The 15,410-nt window shown below is 38.7% G+C and overlaps 1 protein-coding gene across 1 annotated transcript in view; it reads left to right on the forward strand.

Annotated features, from left to right (window-relative positions):
• The first annotated feature begins 2,458 nt into the window (after positions 1-2,458).
• The window catches only part of NOX3 (NADPH oxidase 3), a 55,177-nt gene continuing 42,225 nt past the window's right edge, over positions 2,459-15,410 (forward strand). The window contains exons 1-6 of the mRNA XM_027603243.1: positions 2,459-2,503; positions 3,134-3,229; positions 3,335-3,445; positions 4,464-4,548; positions 12,114-12,259; positions 14,774-14,955. Of these exons, the coding sequence (XP_027459044.1) occupies positions 2,459-2,503; positions 3,134-3,229; positions 3,335-3,445; positions 4,464-4,548; positions 12,114-12,259; positions 14,774-14,955 (665 nt within the window). The remainder of the gene's footprint in view (positions 2,504-3,133; positions 3,230-3,334; positions 3,446-4,463; positions 4,549-12,113; positions 12,260-14,773; positions 14,956-15,410) is intronic.

Genomic DNA, 15,410 nt, shown 5'->3' on the forward strand with positions numbered 1-15,410 from the left:
GATTGGATAGTTTGAAGAATTTCAATAGACTTCAGACTGAAGGGTTGGTCCTTAGTTGTCCAGTCCCTGGTCCTGGGGTGACTTAGGGCAGAGACAAAATCGGGTTGGTGTGTGAGAGAGAGTTTGATAAAGGAGGTAGCTAGGGGGGCATGGGTTCTAGATGGTTTGTTTGCATATCAAAGATGTGTCCCTGTTTAAGTTGTTTGCTCTCTCTAGGAATTAGCCAACCCCAGAAGGGCAATTCCTCTCCTGTGTCTGAAGAACCCAAGATTCCAAAGACGTCTTTTTACAGAGAAGATAAAAAACATGGTTCATACAATAAGATAACCTATATATTAATTTTTTAAATCTTTATTATTGAAGGACAGTTGGTAGAAAATGTTACCTTTGTTTCAGGAGCACAACTTTGTGATTTGACAATCACATACATTATCCAAAGCTCACCATGGTAAGTGTAGTTACCATCTGTCACCATATAAAGTTACTACAATATTATTGACTATATTCCCTATGCCTTACTTTTCACCCCCATGATTTCTTTATTCTATAACTGGAAGTTTGTATCTCTTAATCTCCTTTATCTATTTCATCCATCCCCTACCCAGCCCCCCACCCCGCAACCACCTGTTTGTTCTGTGTATTTATGAATCTATTTCTGTTTGTTTGCTTTGTTTTTTAGATTCCACATATACATGAAATTATATGGTATTTGTCTTTCTTTGTCTGGCTTATTTCACTTAGCATAATACTCCATCCATTTCTCACACAAGCAAGATCTCATTTTTTTTTTTATGACTGACTAATATTCCATTGTGTGTGAGTATGTGTGTTGGGGGGTGTGTACCACATCTTCTTTATCCATTCTTCATAGATGGACACTTACATTGCTTCTATATCTTGCCTATTGTAAATAGTGTTGCAGTAAATATAGGGGTACATCTATCCTTTCAAATTAGTGTTCTTATTTTCTTTGGGTAAATATGCAGCAGTAGAATTACTGGATCATATGGGTCATTTTCATTTTTCTATAATTCGTTATCATTATGTTAAAATAGACATCATGCTTAACCACATATAATAACTTATTTATTTCTAATTAATAAATTAAATTAAAGGAATTCCTGTCGCTTAAATATGTCCAGTTTATAGGAATGAGATTAATATCTGTACTTTAGTATGTTTGATGTACACATCCATATATTAGTATTTAATTAAAAAAAACACAGTGAAAGGTAGTGGTTAACCATAAAGATGCTCAATTCAGAGAGAACCAAATTCAAGTCCCAACTGCTTCTACTGTAAATTATTTCACTGGGCCTCTTTCTACATGTGTGTAATGGAGCTTTTAATACTTACCTCATAGAGTTAATGTATGATTTAATTGGACAATACTCAAAAATTTCTTAACTGGTGCCTGGATTATTTATTTAAAATCTAGGATTATTATTACTATTATTATTATTATTATTATTTAGGTCAATGAATATCAAATTAATGTTCCTACCAGGTTTAAATTTTTTGTAGTTCTTGTAGGACAACTAAATAGATTCACCACATAAAGAAACAGAAGCTTGGGCAATTGTTTAAATGATTCAAATCTCCTCCTATTTTCATCTTAATTATCTGAAATTGTTAAATGAAATACTTGGGCCAGGACTAACCAGTAAATTGCTTCCATTGGAACAACTTTGTCTACCAAAGAAGTCATAGTTCTTGTATGGAACATAAAACCACAGAATGGCCAGGTTCATGCACAGCCCCTCCTGGAATCACTAAGTAGAAAAGAATATTCTCGTCTACCTCATGGACACACCAAGTGGGACTGGGGCGGTGGGGGGGCATAGCATTTATTCCATCAATCCCACAAATATCATCTACTTTATTCTTTAAAGTCATACTCAAAGATCTTTTTCATTTTTTTCCATCTTCTGAAAAACTGCTTAATTCATGTTTATTTACCAACCTTCTATTTCTTCCATAAAGGAATTTTTTTATTAAAAGGGAGGGGGGAGTAAAGATGTAGAGAAAATAAAGTAGGAAAAGTTCAAGTGAAGTGTTTTGCTATACCCAACCTTCGGCAATGAGGTTATTTCTCAAATTTACATAAAGACTTATTATCATCTTGACTGCAATCATGTAGAAAATGAATGGGGTATAAAGTACATGAGGATAATTTAATAAAACGAGCTTTCTTTTCTTAAGAGATCTTTGAAGAAGAGAATCATTAGACAGAGACTTGCCTTGTATTCACCCAGGTCATGAGGCATGTCAGCCCAGTGATATGCCTTTGGCAAGAAGTCCTTAATTAGAAATTCCTTGAGAGCTGCTCCCAGTAGGTGCTTCCTAAGACAAAAAGACAGAATAATTTAGCAGGGAAGCCCTTACTAAGGATACAGCATCCAGGTTCAGGTGAATGAAGGAAATAATTTGCTGACAGCAAAAGAGCAAATCTGTCACAATGGGGTGCTGGATTTTGAATGAGAGTCTCTCCATCATATTAGTAGTAAGTATCATTTTTGTTATTCAAGTTTAAATATATATATTAAAAAGTCTTTAATTTTTAAGATAATTTGTATAGGAACGCTAAAAAGCTTGAAGTATTACTTTGGTAAAAGACTAAAACTTGTTAGAAAACATTCAGTAGATACATTTAATTTATCCTTACAGAATCATGTAAAGTTGTTTTTCGATTGAGTTCATTTTTAATTATTTTTAAAGTCAAGTAGTTTGTTTTTGCATAATGTATGAATGTTTCTCTAAATCAAATGAAGTCTTTGAATTAGACTATGAAATTGGAAATTTTCTAGAGTACTTTCTGAGTTGTTTTTAAAGATTTCTCCTTTTGCCATCATTGATTTAAAACACTAGAGCAATGTTGATTAGGAAGGTTTTATACTTTTCATTAAATTCCTTAAAGTATACCCGTATGTGTTTAAAATCTTTTTTATAAAGTTAACAATTTATTAACATTGTAATCACTGTTAAAAACTAATCTATGAGAAATAAGTATAGAGTAAGTCTGATTAATATTGAGAAGCTCTTCATTTCACTTTAAAAGAAGAACCCCAAGTGATTTTGAACAGAAGAAAAGATTGAAGATGGTATTGATTGGTCTCTTTTCATTCAACACTAGCTCTCATGGCTGGGAGTGAATTTCTATCTGTTTATTGACACATTCTGTTGGTATGAAGAGGAAGAGTCTTTCCTTTACACGCGAGTTATTCTGGGTGTAAGTAGAGTTGGTGACTACACATTATCATTTGGAAAACATTCTATTTTCCCCAGCTTCCTTACTCTCCCTGCATCTTTCTCCTATGTCTTTATATATGGACAGTCAACGCTGGCTTGGGCGAGAGCGTCTGCAGTCTGCCTGAATTTTAACTGCATGCTAATTCTATTACCAATCAGTCGAAACCTTATTTCATTCATGAGAGGGACAAGTACCGTAAGTACTAAAATATTTGATATAATTTCCATTGTTATAATGTCCTAATATAAGTGCCGTGGAAGACAAAGATGTACTTTACTGTGAAATTCCTAATAATTCTGTTTGAATTGAAGTTTGTTTCTTTGTAAGAGAGAACACAGTGGCTAAAACAAAAAATCAGAAATCAGTACATCCGGTGTGACTTTTGTTCTTGCCGTTCACTCCCTGCATGACATTGGAGCCATTGCTCAGCCTTTCCCTGATATGTTTGCTCCGCTGGATAAAGATGGCTAATAGAATTGACCTGACTCGCAAAGATGGAAGTATTATAGCAGTTTGAACTGTTACCACTTCTAATTGAAAGGAGACAAGTAAGCAGTTGAGCCAAATGCCACTAAGGACACATCTTTCTGAGCTCTCAGCCCAGGAATGCACAACCACAGTGCACAGATTTCATCCTTTAACCCCTACAAGATATAATGGGACATTTCCTAATTATATTGACTTCACTGTGTCGGGTACTGTGTTTCCTGTTGAATAGAGTTGAATAGAGTAATGCGCCATACAGAAAAATGAGAATGTCAATAACCCTAGCTAGATGAAATAATTTATTATATAATCATTGTCATAATTTTATGAATATTTAGAGGTAGATGAATATAGTGCCTTTCTTAGAACTACTTAAAGAACTTAAAGAACTACTTAAACCACATCCGTGAGGATGACGGTTTCCATCTTCATTTCCTAAACTAGTTGAGGCATGGAGATTAGCAAGTTTATTCTAGAATTTGGACTTAAGAGTCAGGGAACTATACTACCTCATTCACTTTTATTGAGCTGAAATGTCAGCAAAGCCAGTAATAACCATTTGATTTTGCCTGCTTGGACTAGTTAATGACCACTAACTTCTGTGCCCCGTCATCCCATCTTTAGTAGTATAGATAGAGGCAGAACCTGAGTCCTTCTCTCAGCTCTGAGGATGCTGTCATTGCTACGATTTTTCCTCAAACAAGACTTTTATTTTCTGTTACTCCAGTGCTGCAGAGGACCATGGAGGAGGCAATTAGACAAAAATCTCAAATTCCACAAACTGGTCGCCTATGGGATAGCCGTTAATGCAAGTAGGTGCTTCTTATTCATCATTGCATTTTACAAAACCTAATGTTTAACTTGATAATTTTGTTTTAGTTCCCCCCTCCACCAAGGGCTCACCTGAAATAGATCTTTGCCTTCCATTAGACCACAGAAACCTTCTATAAATGGATTTTTAAATTTCTAACACAGACTCATGCAGTCTTCCCTACAAAGCCTTCAATTTGTCTGGGAAAAGTTTATGAAACTCCATTGTCATTTGTGAATAATTAAGCTTGTTGAGAAGACAACAATAAATACCTACTTGCACAGTGAATACCGTGCTATTCGATATGATTCACATTGGAAATAAAACTCACCTATACTCAAAATCTCATTCACAGTCTTGGGAAAATTGTATCATAGGCAGTAAAAGAAAAAAGAAAAGGAAGATCAGGTGAACAGGGTTCCGAATAGTACTGAGCTAGTGGATATAAAAGGACCTTGAAAAGATAGGAAGCTTTAGAGCATACAAAGTGTTATTGTTATTTTTTGAATAAGAAGACAAGAGAATTCAAGAGAAACACAATAAAAAGTAGCATCCAGGGCCAAGGCTAAACTCTGATGAGGAAGAAAAGAAGCTGAGAAATAACCAACTTGTTTGTGGTTTTGTTGGACAACAAATACATTGAAATGAAAGGCTATCTGCACAATAAAGAGTTATGGCTCAGGACTGTTTCCCTCAAAGTAATTTAACTATAAAATGTTTTCCTCATTTGTTTTTATCCTCCCATGCATAAAAAATAGCAGAGTAAAAAGAACACTCAAAACAAATGTGGATTTAATTAAGCAACAAGACATGATAGACAGTGCCCGAGTGCCAATTAACACAACTTCGGGTGTGCAGTGAGACATGTGGGGAGATTTCCCCGTTGATTGTCCTCATTGCCAGGTTAAGCCAACCCAGGAAATGTTTGCAAAAGGTCTTTGTAGTTTGTTAAGAAATAAGGGTAAAAAGGCATCATGTCCTAGAGAAAACCAGCCAAGGTATGGAGGGCAAAGAACAAGCTAATGCATCTTTATGGCCAAGGCCTACTTAGGGCTGTCGTCCACGGAGGGGCCAAAAACCTTTGAGGTATGTGTTGAATGCATGAAGGAATGAAGACTCTGGGAAGCAGATTTCAGCTCAGATATGGAAGTCTTCCAGACCTTCAAAATTACCTAAAACTGGAATGAGGATCCCTGAGAATACGGAGTACCCTGTCGTGGGTAGTGTCAGAGTGGAGTTCAGACGGCTCCTTGGAAGGCTCTTCGGAGAAGGAATTCAAGGATTCTCTAGCTTTCCTTTAAAATCCTAAGAATCTTTATTCCTGCATTAAAAGAGGAGATAAAATATAGTAAAATGGCAGGAAATATATTATCACTATGCAATAGGTTTAAGACAGAACTAAACTCTAAGAGAAAGAGAGAAAGAACCAAAAAAACCCACAGCATCAAAACACATCAGAAAAGGAAGCAAAAAAATAAAGGAAAATATGTTTTGCAATTACTTCGCCCTTAAACTTTGCGTATGTATATTTCTTTCTGTGTAATCCTAGATCAATAGGATAAATGCATCAGTGACGTATATTGAATGTCCCGCATGTGCGAGATACCCTAAGAGAAGCTATAACCTGAAAGTAGTATAGGCAGCAATAATTTAGCAGGGACAGCAATTGACTAGAACCAGGCAACCAAATTATTTTATTCCCCTGCTACTGATTGGTCCTGTGATCTCAGATAAGTTTTTTTATGCCTTTTCTTCTATGAAATTAAAAGAACAAGAATACAATCCATTCATCTCTAGATGTGCAGACTAGTTGTCAGGATGTCTCTTGGAAACCACAGACTACGGGGTCATCCACTTGCCACTATTGCAAAGAGAATCACCTCCAAGTTTAACATGGCCGGTGGGCTCCATTCAGTGAGCCCTGCCCCCTCCTCCACTCTCATTTCTCTCCATACCCCCTTGCTTCTTCCCCCCTGGCAATGCCCAGCCAGGGGTCCCTGAGTAGTCTGTATTTTTGCTCCTGTTAGCCCCTTTGTGTTACATGCTCTTCCTCTCCTTCCTCAGTGGATAAGAAGTTGCCATATCCAGAGCTCCTTGCCTGGCCTGCTCCCCCTGATCCTCTGGGTCTAAGCTGTCAGCCCACCTCTCCGGCTGGCCTCAGCCTCAGTCACACCTCCTACTACAGAGTAAAATTTCTCCGGACTCCAATCGCCTCAGGGGCTGAGCTGTGCCTTATCTGGCTTGGCTTTCCCAGTCCCTGGCATATAATAGGTCCTCAACAAATTTAGTCAAACCTGAGGATGAGCAGGAGTCAGCCAGCCAGCAAAAGGGATTGGGGGAATTTGTGGGAAAGGTACAAGACAGCGCAGAGTTGTTCAGGGACCCAGCAGCAGCTGGGTCGGGGCGGCGGGAGGAAACATAGGGTGTGGGCAGGGAAGAGTTTCAAAATGATGCCAGTCGTCCAAGATAAATTCACATTCTGCTGCAACAGGAGGAAGCAGGATGCTCTTTTTCCCTCCTTCCCTCCCTCCTCCCCCCCCTGGAGAGAATCAAATATCCCCTCGGGGGCCTCTTCTGCTTGAACCCCCACTGCTTTGCGGGGCTCCCAAACATCCCCGGGCTCCCCCTTGTGGGGTCAGACTGCTTCTGAGAGCAAAGCACTCATCCCCCACCACCATGGCAACCGGCAGCGCGGGGCTGTTTCCATTCCCGGCAGAGGCAGGAGGGTGGGGGAGAGAGCTCTCTGCTTCTCCCAAACCCTGACATAGCAATTATTACATTTCACACTAACTAAGAAATGCGGCTGGCAACTGCGCTTTTAGAAGAAAAAAAAATGCTAAGCCTGGTTTCATAGATATCCCTTTGCTTTTCACATTTTGTCCTTCTGGTATATTCACTTGGGAGCCGCTGAAAATGTCCCCGTGCTTATTTTATTAGCATCGCCCATTATGCTGCTTTTCAAATAGCCGACTGGCTTAATAGAGGTGTGTAACCTTGGAAGAAGTGCATCCACATCGAAGTTTGCGTGCCAGCCCCTAATTTCTCATCGGTTCCTCTCTAAGTTGAACTGCAGGCTTTAATTGGTCAAATCATTAAAGGATGTAATTAGAGCCTGGTGGAAGTAGGCTGGGGAGGAGGGGCGAGACAAACAATGGTATCTATAATCAAGGGCATCACCGAAAATGCAGTGACAGAAACTCTCCTTCTGGCTTCCTGCCTTCCCGCTTGCCTGCCTCTGATAAGAGCTGCTGAAGCATTCTTCAACCACTAATAAATCATTTTCAGGGACCTATAACCCCAGTGGTATAAAAATCCCAGTTTCACAGCCCCTCCATTCTTATGCATGTGGATCTTTTTGGACTCTGTGGTCCACAGTGGACCTTAAAAGACCCTCCAACTGAATAGTAGTACCGTGAGCCGAAGCTTCCTTCAAAGGGGGAGGTGACCCAGGCGGCTTACATCTGCTTGGCTCCAGGGGGGTAACAATTACCCACTTGCAGCTACTGATGAGTTGCTAAAATTAGCTTACAAAGCTCAATAAGCATAAGAGACAGGTTGAGAGGAGTGAGCTTGGAAGGCGGGTACTCAATAGAAAGACTTGGAGACCCCCGATAAAGAGCTGCCCCAGAGGCCCAAATTCTTCACGACCAGGTCCCTAAAGGATTGCTACTAATCCAGTGCTGCCGAAGGCATTGGGACCTCCAGGGAGGCTGTCTGCCCCATCCTGTCTAGGATAATTGAATGTGATTTACAAATGAGCGGGGTGCACAGGGCGCCATAGTCACCGTGCCTTCCTGCGAAAATCAGACCGCCAACTTAAAAGTTTGAGGGCCAGGCTCTGGCTGTAGATGCCAGGATTTGTCCCTCGGTCCTTATTTCTGAAGGCTGCTTAATTAGGAGGTGACTAACTCCAAAATGACTGTTATCACTGACAGGCAGGCAGAAAGATAGCAAGAACTGACCGCCCTTCCAAGATTCTCCCTCAATTATGCTTTCTTTGATCTCCTGAAAAATAAAAAGAAGGAAAGAAAGAAGGAAAAGAAACTTTCTCAGGGCAACTGGCTCTAATTGTAGCCTTTATGATTTTTTGGTTCACTCTTCAATAAAAGCTCCTTATTTGAACTCCAAAGTTCACACACCAATTAAATGTGCATTTGTGGTTTGTCCAAGACTGCTGCTCTCTTTTAACTGTAGAAGTACTTTGGTGAGAAAATAGGATTGTGGAAAGACCCAGTTATAGCAACTTTTAGCCTGGCGTTTGGGTGGAGTCAGCTTGAAATTCTCTCTCTGTTTGCCTCTCTCTCTCTCTCCCAATCTTTCTCTCAAATAAATAATCTTTAAAAATAATAAAATAAAGTAACTGAAGTCTGTAAAGGGAAGAATAGAACATATAATGTCTGAAAAACAGAAAATCTGTATCTCCCTGGGACTCTACCAAGTCCCAGCCGCCATGGCGTTGGTGGGTGGGATCCCTTTAGTTCGAAGCCAAGATCACAATAAAATGAGGGTCAGCCCTCAGAGGACATAAAACGTTTAGACAAACCAAATGGGCACGAGTAGTTTTCCTTCTGAGAATTCCTGAGGTAAATAAAATTAGGTAGCCTACTTGTTATCTTATTACCTATAAAAAAGAAAACAAAATGGAGGCCTTTGGAGCAAAGGAGCATTTCAGTCATGAATTTTAAAGTACCTGAAAAGAGGAAAAGCTGGAAAGAGTAGTTTTCAACATATTCCCTCAGGAGCTACCTCTTAAAAGGCATCTTGGTTTTTCTTATACTACTTCATTAGTTTCTTCAGCTCTGTTATGGGAGACCGGGCAATAAGAATAAATAAATAGTTCAATATCCTTGCTCATTCAATAAATGTACTTAAATCTAGTTTAACAGCGTCAAATTCTCATGTGGAAATCAATCTAATAGAAAATAGATTGTGATCAACAACTCCTTACACAGGAGGAGAATGCTATGAAATGCAGAAGACACGGAACCTATCCTGTACTTCCTTTCTGGCAGACACCAGTGGATTATGGGATTGGAAATGATGTCACTTAATTTGGCTTGAAGCTCAGTATCTACGTCTGTAAAATGGGAACGGCTCTGCTCTGTCTGGTGAGCCTTAGTCCACGGAGGAGAACTGGGGACAGCCAGAGGCAGAGGGGTAAGGGTAAAGCGGCAAAGAGTAAAGGGAGAGTTTCCACCCACCTGCAACGAGGTGGGTGGAATTGGTCTTAGGAGCTCGTTGACTCTAAAGACTCAAGTGAACCATTCAAGAGTTTTAGCTAAGCCCACAGGAGAAATTGGTTTTCAGTAAAGTGTAACAATTATTAATCAGTGAAAAGAAGCAATATAACTTAAAGGTCAAAAATGGGGCTCTGGACTCAGGCAAACAGGGTTTATCCCACTCTTGCCATTAATGGACTACCGGCACCATAACTTTTTGAATACTGGTCTGTCAAATGGCAGTAAGACTAATAGCTGAGGATTAAGTGAGATAATATGCCCAAAGCATTTATAACATTGCTTGGAGTATAGTAAGTATTCAATATCTGTTAGCTATGAGAAATACGACCTCTTAAAAAAAAACTTTAATATAATTATCAGAAAACAGCAATTAAGAATACTGCTGAACATGTTTGTGTTCAATTTAGCAAATAGTTTCCATTTTATATATTGCATATTGGGAGAGATGGCTACTAGACAAACTTTTCTAGCTTTATGGATGCTGAGACTAAACAAGGCAGCCCCTTCATAGACATGGCCACATTTATTGACAAATGGAAAATAAGGAAGAAATACAATGCCTTTTTGGTATTACTCGCTCCATACCTATAAGGAGACAGTCAACATCATGGACCCAGAAATATCATCGTGCTTTGCCTTTTTAGGTGAGCTTCAACCAAAAGCATATTCAAATTGATTTCTAACTTAAAGGGTGCAAGAAAATGTGCAAAAAAAAAAAAGTATTAACAGGGAAAACACCACTCCAACAATGTTGTGTCTGCAGACAACCTCCTGACCCTTTCTCTTTCTGTATGCTCATTGTCTCTCAGCAAATTCTTATTAAGTATATACTGGTAGTAACCAATGTGCCAAGTGTTGAGGTTACAAGATGAATAAATCTTGAGGCATGAGAGTCCATTGGGCAACATAGATGTAAATAAAATACTCATAACAATAATGTCTGGGAAATGTTATAATTAAATCATTGCTGTATCATTGGCATCATTGGTGCCTGTGGAATTGAAAACAACTTTGATAGAAAACAACTCTTGAGTTGGGTCTTAAAGCATGAAAACAACTTTGCAGAGCAGAAAAGGGAATGGCTCTGATCAAAGAAACTCAGGGGACAGAGAGTAAAGCTAAATAGCAGATGGTATTTCTAAATAAGTCTGCTATTAGGACCACAGGGACCAAAATACCACCAATATTCTCAGAAGTTTCGCTGTTCCTTTTTCTTTCAACTCCCAGCACCTCAACCCACAATGTACAGCCATGGAGGATTCCAGAACTTGCCTACAATGTGTAGAGACCGTATAATAGTAGTAGTCACTTCTGCTTTTCATGGTGGAGGGGGGGAAAAAAAGGTATCAAATGGGAAGTTATCTACACGCTGGGTAATGAATTCTCATTTCACACTTGAATCTGGTCCCAATGGCTGGTATCAATGGGTCACCCAATAGGGCTTTCATTTGCAGGAAAAGCATCAGGAGGAGGTCCTTGTCTGGATGTTGTGACTGCTAGCTTCCCCACAGATTTTACAAGACAGAAAAGCGTGGCATTGGGCACAGGCTCCTCAGGCTAAGTTATGCTGTATTCCTGAGTTTGTTCTCTTCATTTAGAGTTTAGACATCACCAATTCTCAGAATTAGAAAGCTGAGTTTTCTTCTTCAGAATATACGGAGAGGATTAGTTCTATAAAAACTAACTTATTTCTATCCTCTAGGAATAACACATGTAAAGATATTGTGTATATGTGTAGGAGCGAATATACATATACAGTGAAATATATAAAGGAAGAATAGAAAGTACAATGTCTGAAAGAGAACAAAAACTCTTCCCTGGTATCTATCGTATGTGTCATATGCACAGATGTCCATATATATGAAATACAGTACTCTAGAATAATGCTCTGTGATTGCTTGGAAAACATATTACATAAGATATAAAATATGGAATCTATATACATATATATAAAACAGAATGTGTTCTATATAAAATATGGAGTTACATATATATATATAATGGAACATGTGTATAATTATGTTGTAACGTCCTGATACCTATTCCACTTGCAGAGGGAGCATGTGTTTATAATTAAATTAAGGGGAATTGAGATTTACTTTATTTCTTCAAATAATTAAAATAGTTGTGGCTAATCCCAGCATACCTTTAGAACTAGTCAATCCACTCCATTCAAGACAGTGTGAAAGATGCACAAATAAATCACTCTTTGGCGATTACAAAAACCAGAACAGAGAAACTTGACCATAGAGGCATTGTGTTTCTGAGTAGCCATAAAGGAAGAAATCCATATGGCGCATGTCTGATGTCAGCTCCTCAACTGTAGCCATCCACATCGTCGCCCATTTGTGCAACCTACAGCGCTACCACTGGAGCCAGTCAGCCCATGCAGAGGGACTTCTCGCTGTGCTTTCCAAACTTGGCAACGCCCCCAATGAGAGCTACCTCAACCCCATCCGAACCTTCCACACAGTGAGTCCTTGCATGCTACCTAGTTTCTCATCTGAAAAGTCCTTCCTTTTCCGATCACTTTATCAGGAACACTCTGTTTCAAAAGCTATTAATAAAAGAGCTGGAGAGAAGTTTCTGCCAAATGTTAACATCAGTTTCACTATTTTTTTTAAAAAGCTATTTTTTCATAAATGTTGCTAAGAGTTTATGAGCAAGTGGAAAAACTGATGCCACTTAATTAGTTTATAGCAAAACGTAACAAATACACCTAAACAGGAAATGCAGTAAGCTGTTAAAACCCTGATACTTTAAATTTTAAAGCAACTCATGATTAGATATTTTTTTGTTGGTGTTGGAATCATAAAGAATGTGAAGTGCCATCTAAATCGAGGGATTATAAATTGGATGTCTTCATCTTCAACTTGCAAATTGTTTTTGGATCTCTTCTCCCGTGTCGTATTTTGGCACACAATGTGCCTGGCTGATTTGCCAAATCAGATACTGGGCAGAGTAGCTAATTTCATAATCAGACCTGCATGGCTAGTGACATCATTAATGCTAATTATCTGTGTGCACAGAATGGCAGCACATGTGGGAAACAAAAAGAAAACCAAAAATGTAGCTCCAGAAATCCACCTGCAGAGATTAAGATATTCCTCTCCCATCATCCACCTCCTACCCCTTTTGTTCTGGTTGATCAAAATATTAGATCATGTACTACCCTGTTGAAATAGGCATCCACCATGTTGACCAGGCTAAAAAATTGGTATTGCTCAAGAAAAACCCGAAGACAATGCACTCCAGCCATGGAAATATCTCTTTCATGACCCTTTTGCCCATGCAGCCTTATTTGAAGAAGCAAAATTCAGAGTCTCTTTTTGGGGAAATTCTTCTATGGCATGTCCCTAATTATCCTAAGATGATTTCCAGTATCAGGCCATTAATCAAGTAGAGCTACATTTTCTTAGCAGACAACAATCAGAAGCACAAGTTTCAACATTATAAGTCAAAAACACAGATGCCATAAGCCTGTGGGAAGGCCTTTGGGGATCCCTCGTTTGAGCCACAGTATTTACCTTGGCACCTACTGGGGTTAACACTTTTCCCCACTAAGGCTCTGGAGAGCTCATTGTTACAGACAACCAAGAATAACCCTCAATATTTTGAAAAGACCATACAGTGAATAGTATTTATTATAAGTACTTTGAAAGCAATTTAACAAGATAATTAAGTTACTCCCAATATAGTTTTCTCAAAATTTTAGAAGCAATCTACTATGTAAGTGCTAATTAAGTTCAAGAAACCCTCTACTTTAGGGTATTTGGAGAAAGATCAATAATACAAATTGGTACATTTGGAGAAAGTATCCGTAACACAAAGTGTACATTACAGAGTATTTTTAAAGAGATGCAGTGGGATTATTTTAGAAGATACATGGCTACTCAAACCAGTCTATAAAAATATGTTGCAAGAAAAGGGAAGTGGGGACTTGCTTTAATAAGCAAAGAAGGATGATTTGAAATTAGCACATCCTATGATATAAATGGATTTCTAAAATGCCTGAGTACACTTGCAAAAAAAATATCTTTTAAATGTTTTAGAGATAGCCCTTTCAATTTTATTTCAACTATTTGCTCTTTGAAGAAAAAAAAATAAACAAGGAGAAGTCCCTGTCCAAATTACCTTGAGATCTCAAAGCAGCCCAAATTAATGAGATTTTAGTGACAAAAGATACAGTGTGAGTTTATTGAGCTCACAGTCGTCTCAACGATAGTAACACAACGTATGAATACTAATGACTTGGCAAGAGTATGGAAAACTCACAGTAAATACAAAGTGCTTTGTGATTCATATTCTAAAAGGCTCTTCAACCATCCCTTACACTCATAGGTCAGAATGCTGGTCTTTTGGCAGTGTCTGCCAGATAAGAATAGCTGTATCTTTATTGATCACTTAGGATTTACAAAGCCTTATTCCAAGCCTTCCAAGGTGGCATGAAAGAAATGCAAGTCATGGTCCTTCCAATTAAAAAGCAAGAGCAAAGAAAAACTACCAGGGGGACAGAATATGCAGCTGCTTTATTAGGAATGCCCCTGAGGGATCTCTCCAAAAAAGTGTTTATTAATGTTAAAATGCAATTAGGCATGGCAATCCACATTTTTATTTTAAAGATTCAAAACTTGAAACTTGGATTTATTTTGCAGGATTTTATCTTAAAAGGCATTTTCATATATTGTCTTCATTTCAATTCAGCATAATAACTTTGACAGGAACATTGATTTATACAGATGGAAAACATGTAAATGATCAGTGGCATTTGATGGAATTGGAGCAAAGCACATGTCTGCCATCAAACGGGGCAAAGGAAAGGACAAGGAAGCTTCCATCTTGAGTCATATGGGGACCCCTTTTTTGAGGCTAATATGCTCCTGATGAGAACACTCTAAATTACCCCCTGCTTGAACTCTCAAATATTGACCCTAAAATGGAAAAGTAGAACTAAGATATCAATGTCATGGTGCTTGTTTCTTTTAGAACACCATCACTGAATTGCTAACGACAATCGCGGGTGTGACTGGCCTGATCATCTCTCTGGCTTTAATCTTGATCATGACCTCTTCCACCGAGTTCATCAGACAGGTCTCCTATGAGTTGTTCTGGTACACCCACCATGTGTTCATCATCTTCTTTATCAGTCTGGCTATCCATGGGGCTGGGTAAGTCCATAGTGTGCTCAAAGTGTAAGATTTTATGTCTGTGATCCTCAAAATCATCTTAAAAAGCCCTTCGGATGGAGGAACACCACTGGCAGGGACTAAAGGACACGTAGAAGGTACGGAAAAGAACATTCACTGGGGCAAACACCTTTTTTTTAGTAACTGAAAATAAGCAACATAGATGATGAAGTAATATCTTTATTTTTCTTGCTAACTCTCTTGGGGAGTCTTGACATGTTTATAAGATGCAGAAATTTTAATGAGTGCTGGAAAACAATAGATCTGTGTTTCATTCAGAACATATTTTCACAATCCAAATTACATGGGATTAGTCAGGGTATATATTTCGGACACCCAGATGTCATTTCTGCTTAACCAGAACCACCCACTGGGAAACCTGGTGTAGGGGAGGGAATGGTGTGCCCAACGGCAGTCAGACCTAGGCTCTGCCACTA

Source organism: Zalophus californianus, chromosome 7 (assembly GCF_009762305.2).
Source record: "Zalophus californianus isolate mZalCal1 chromosome 7, mZalCal1.pri.v2, whole genome shotgun sequence".
Classification (NCBI taxonomy): domain Eukaryota; kingdom Metazoa; phylum Chordata; class Mammalia; order Carnivora; family Otariidae; genus Zalophus; species Zalophus californianus.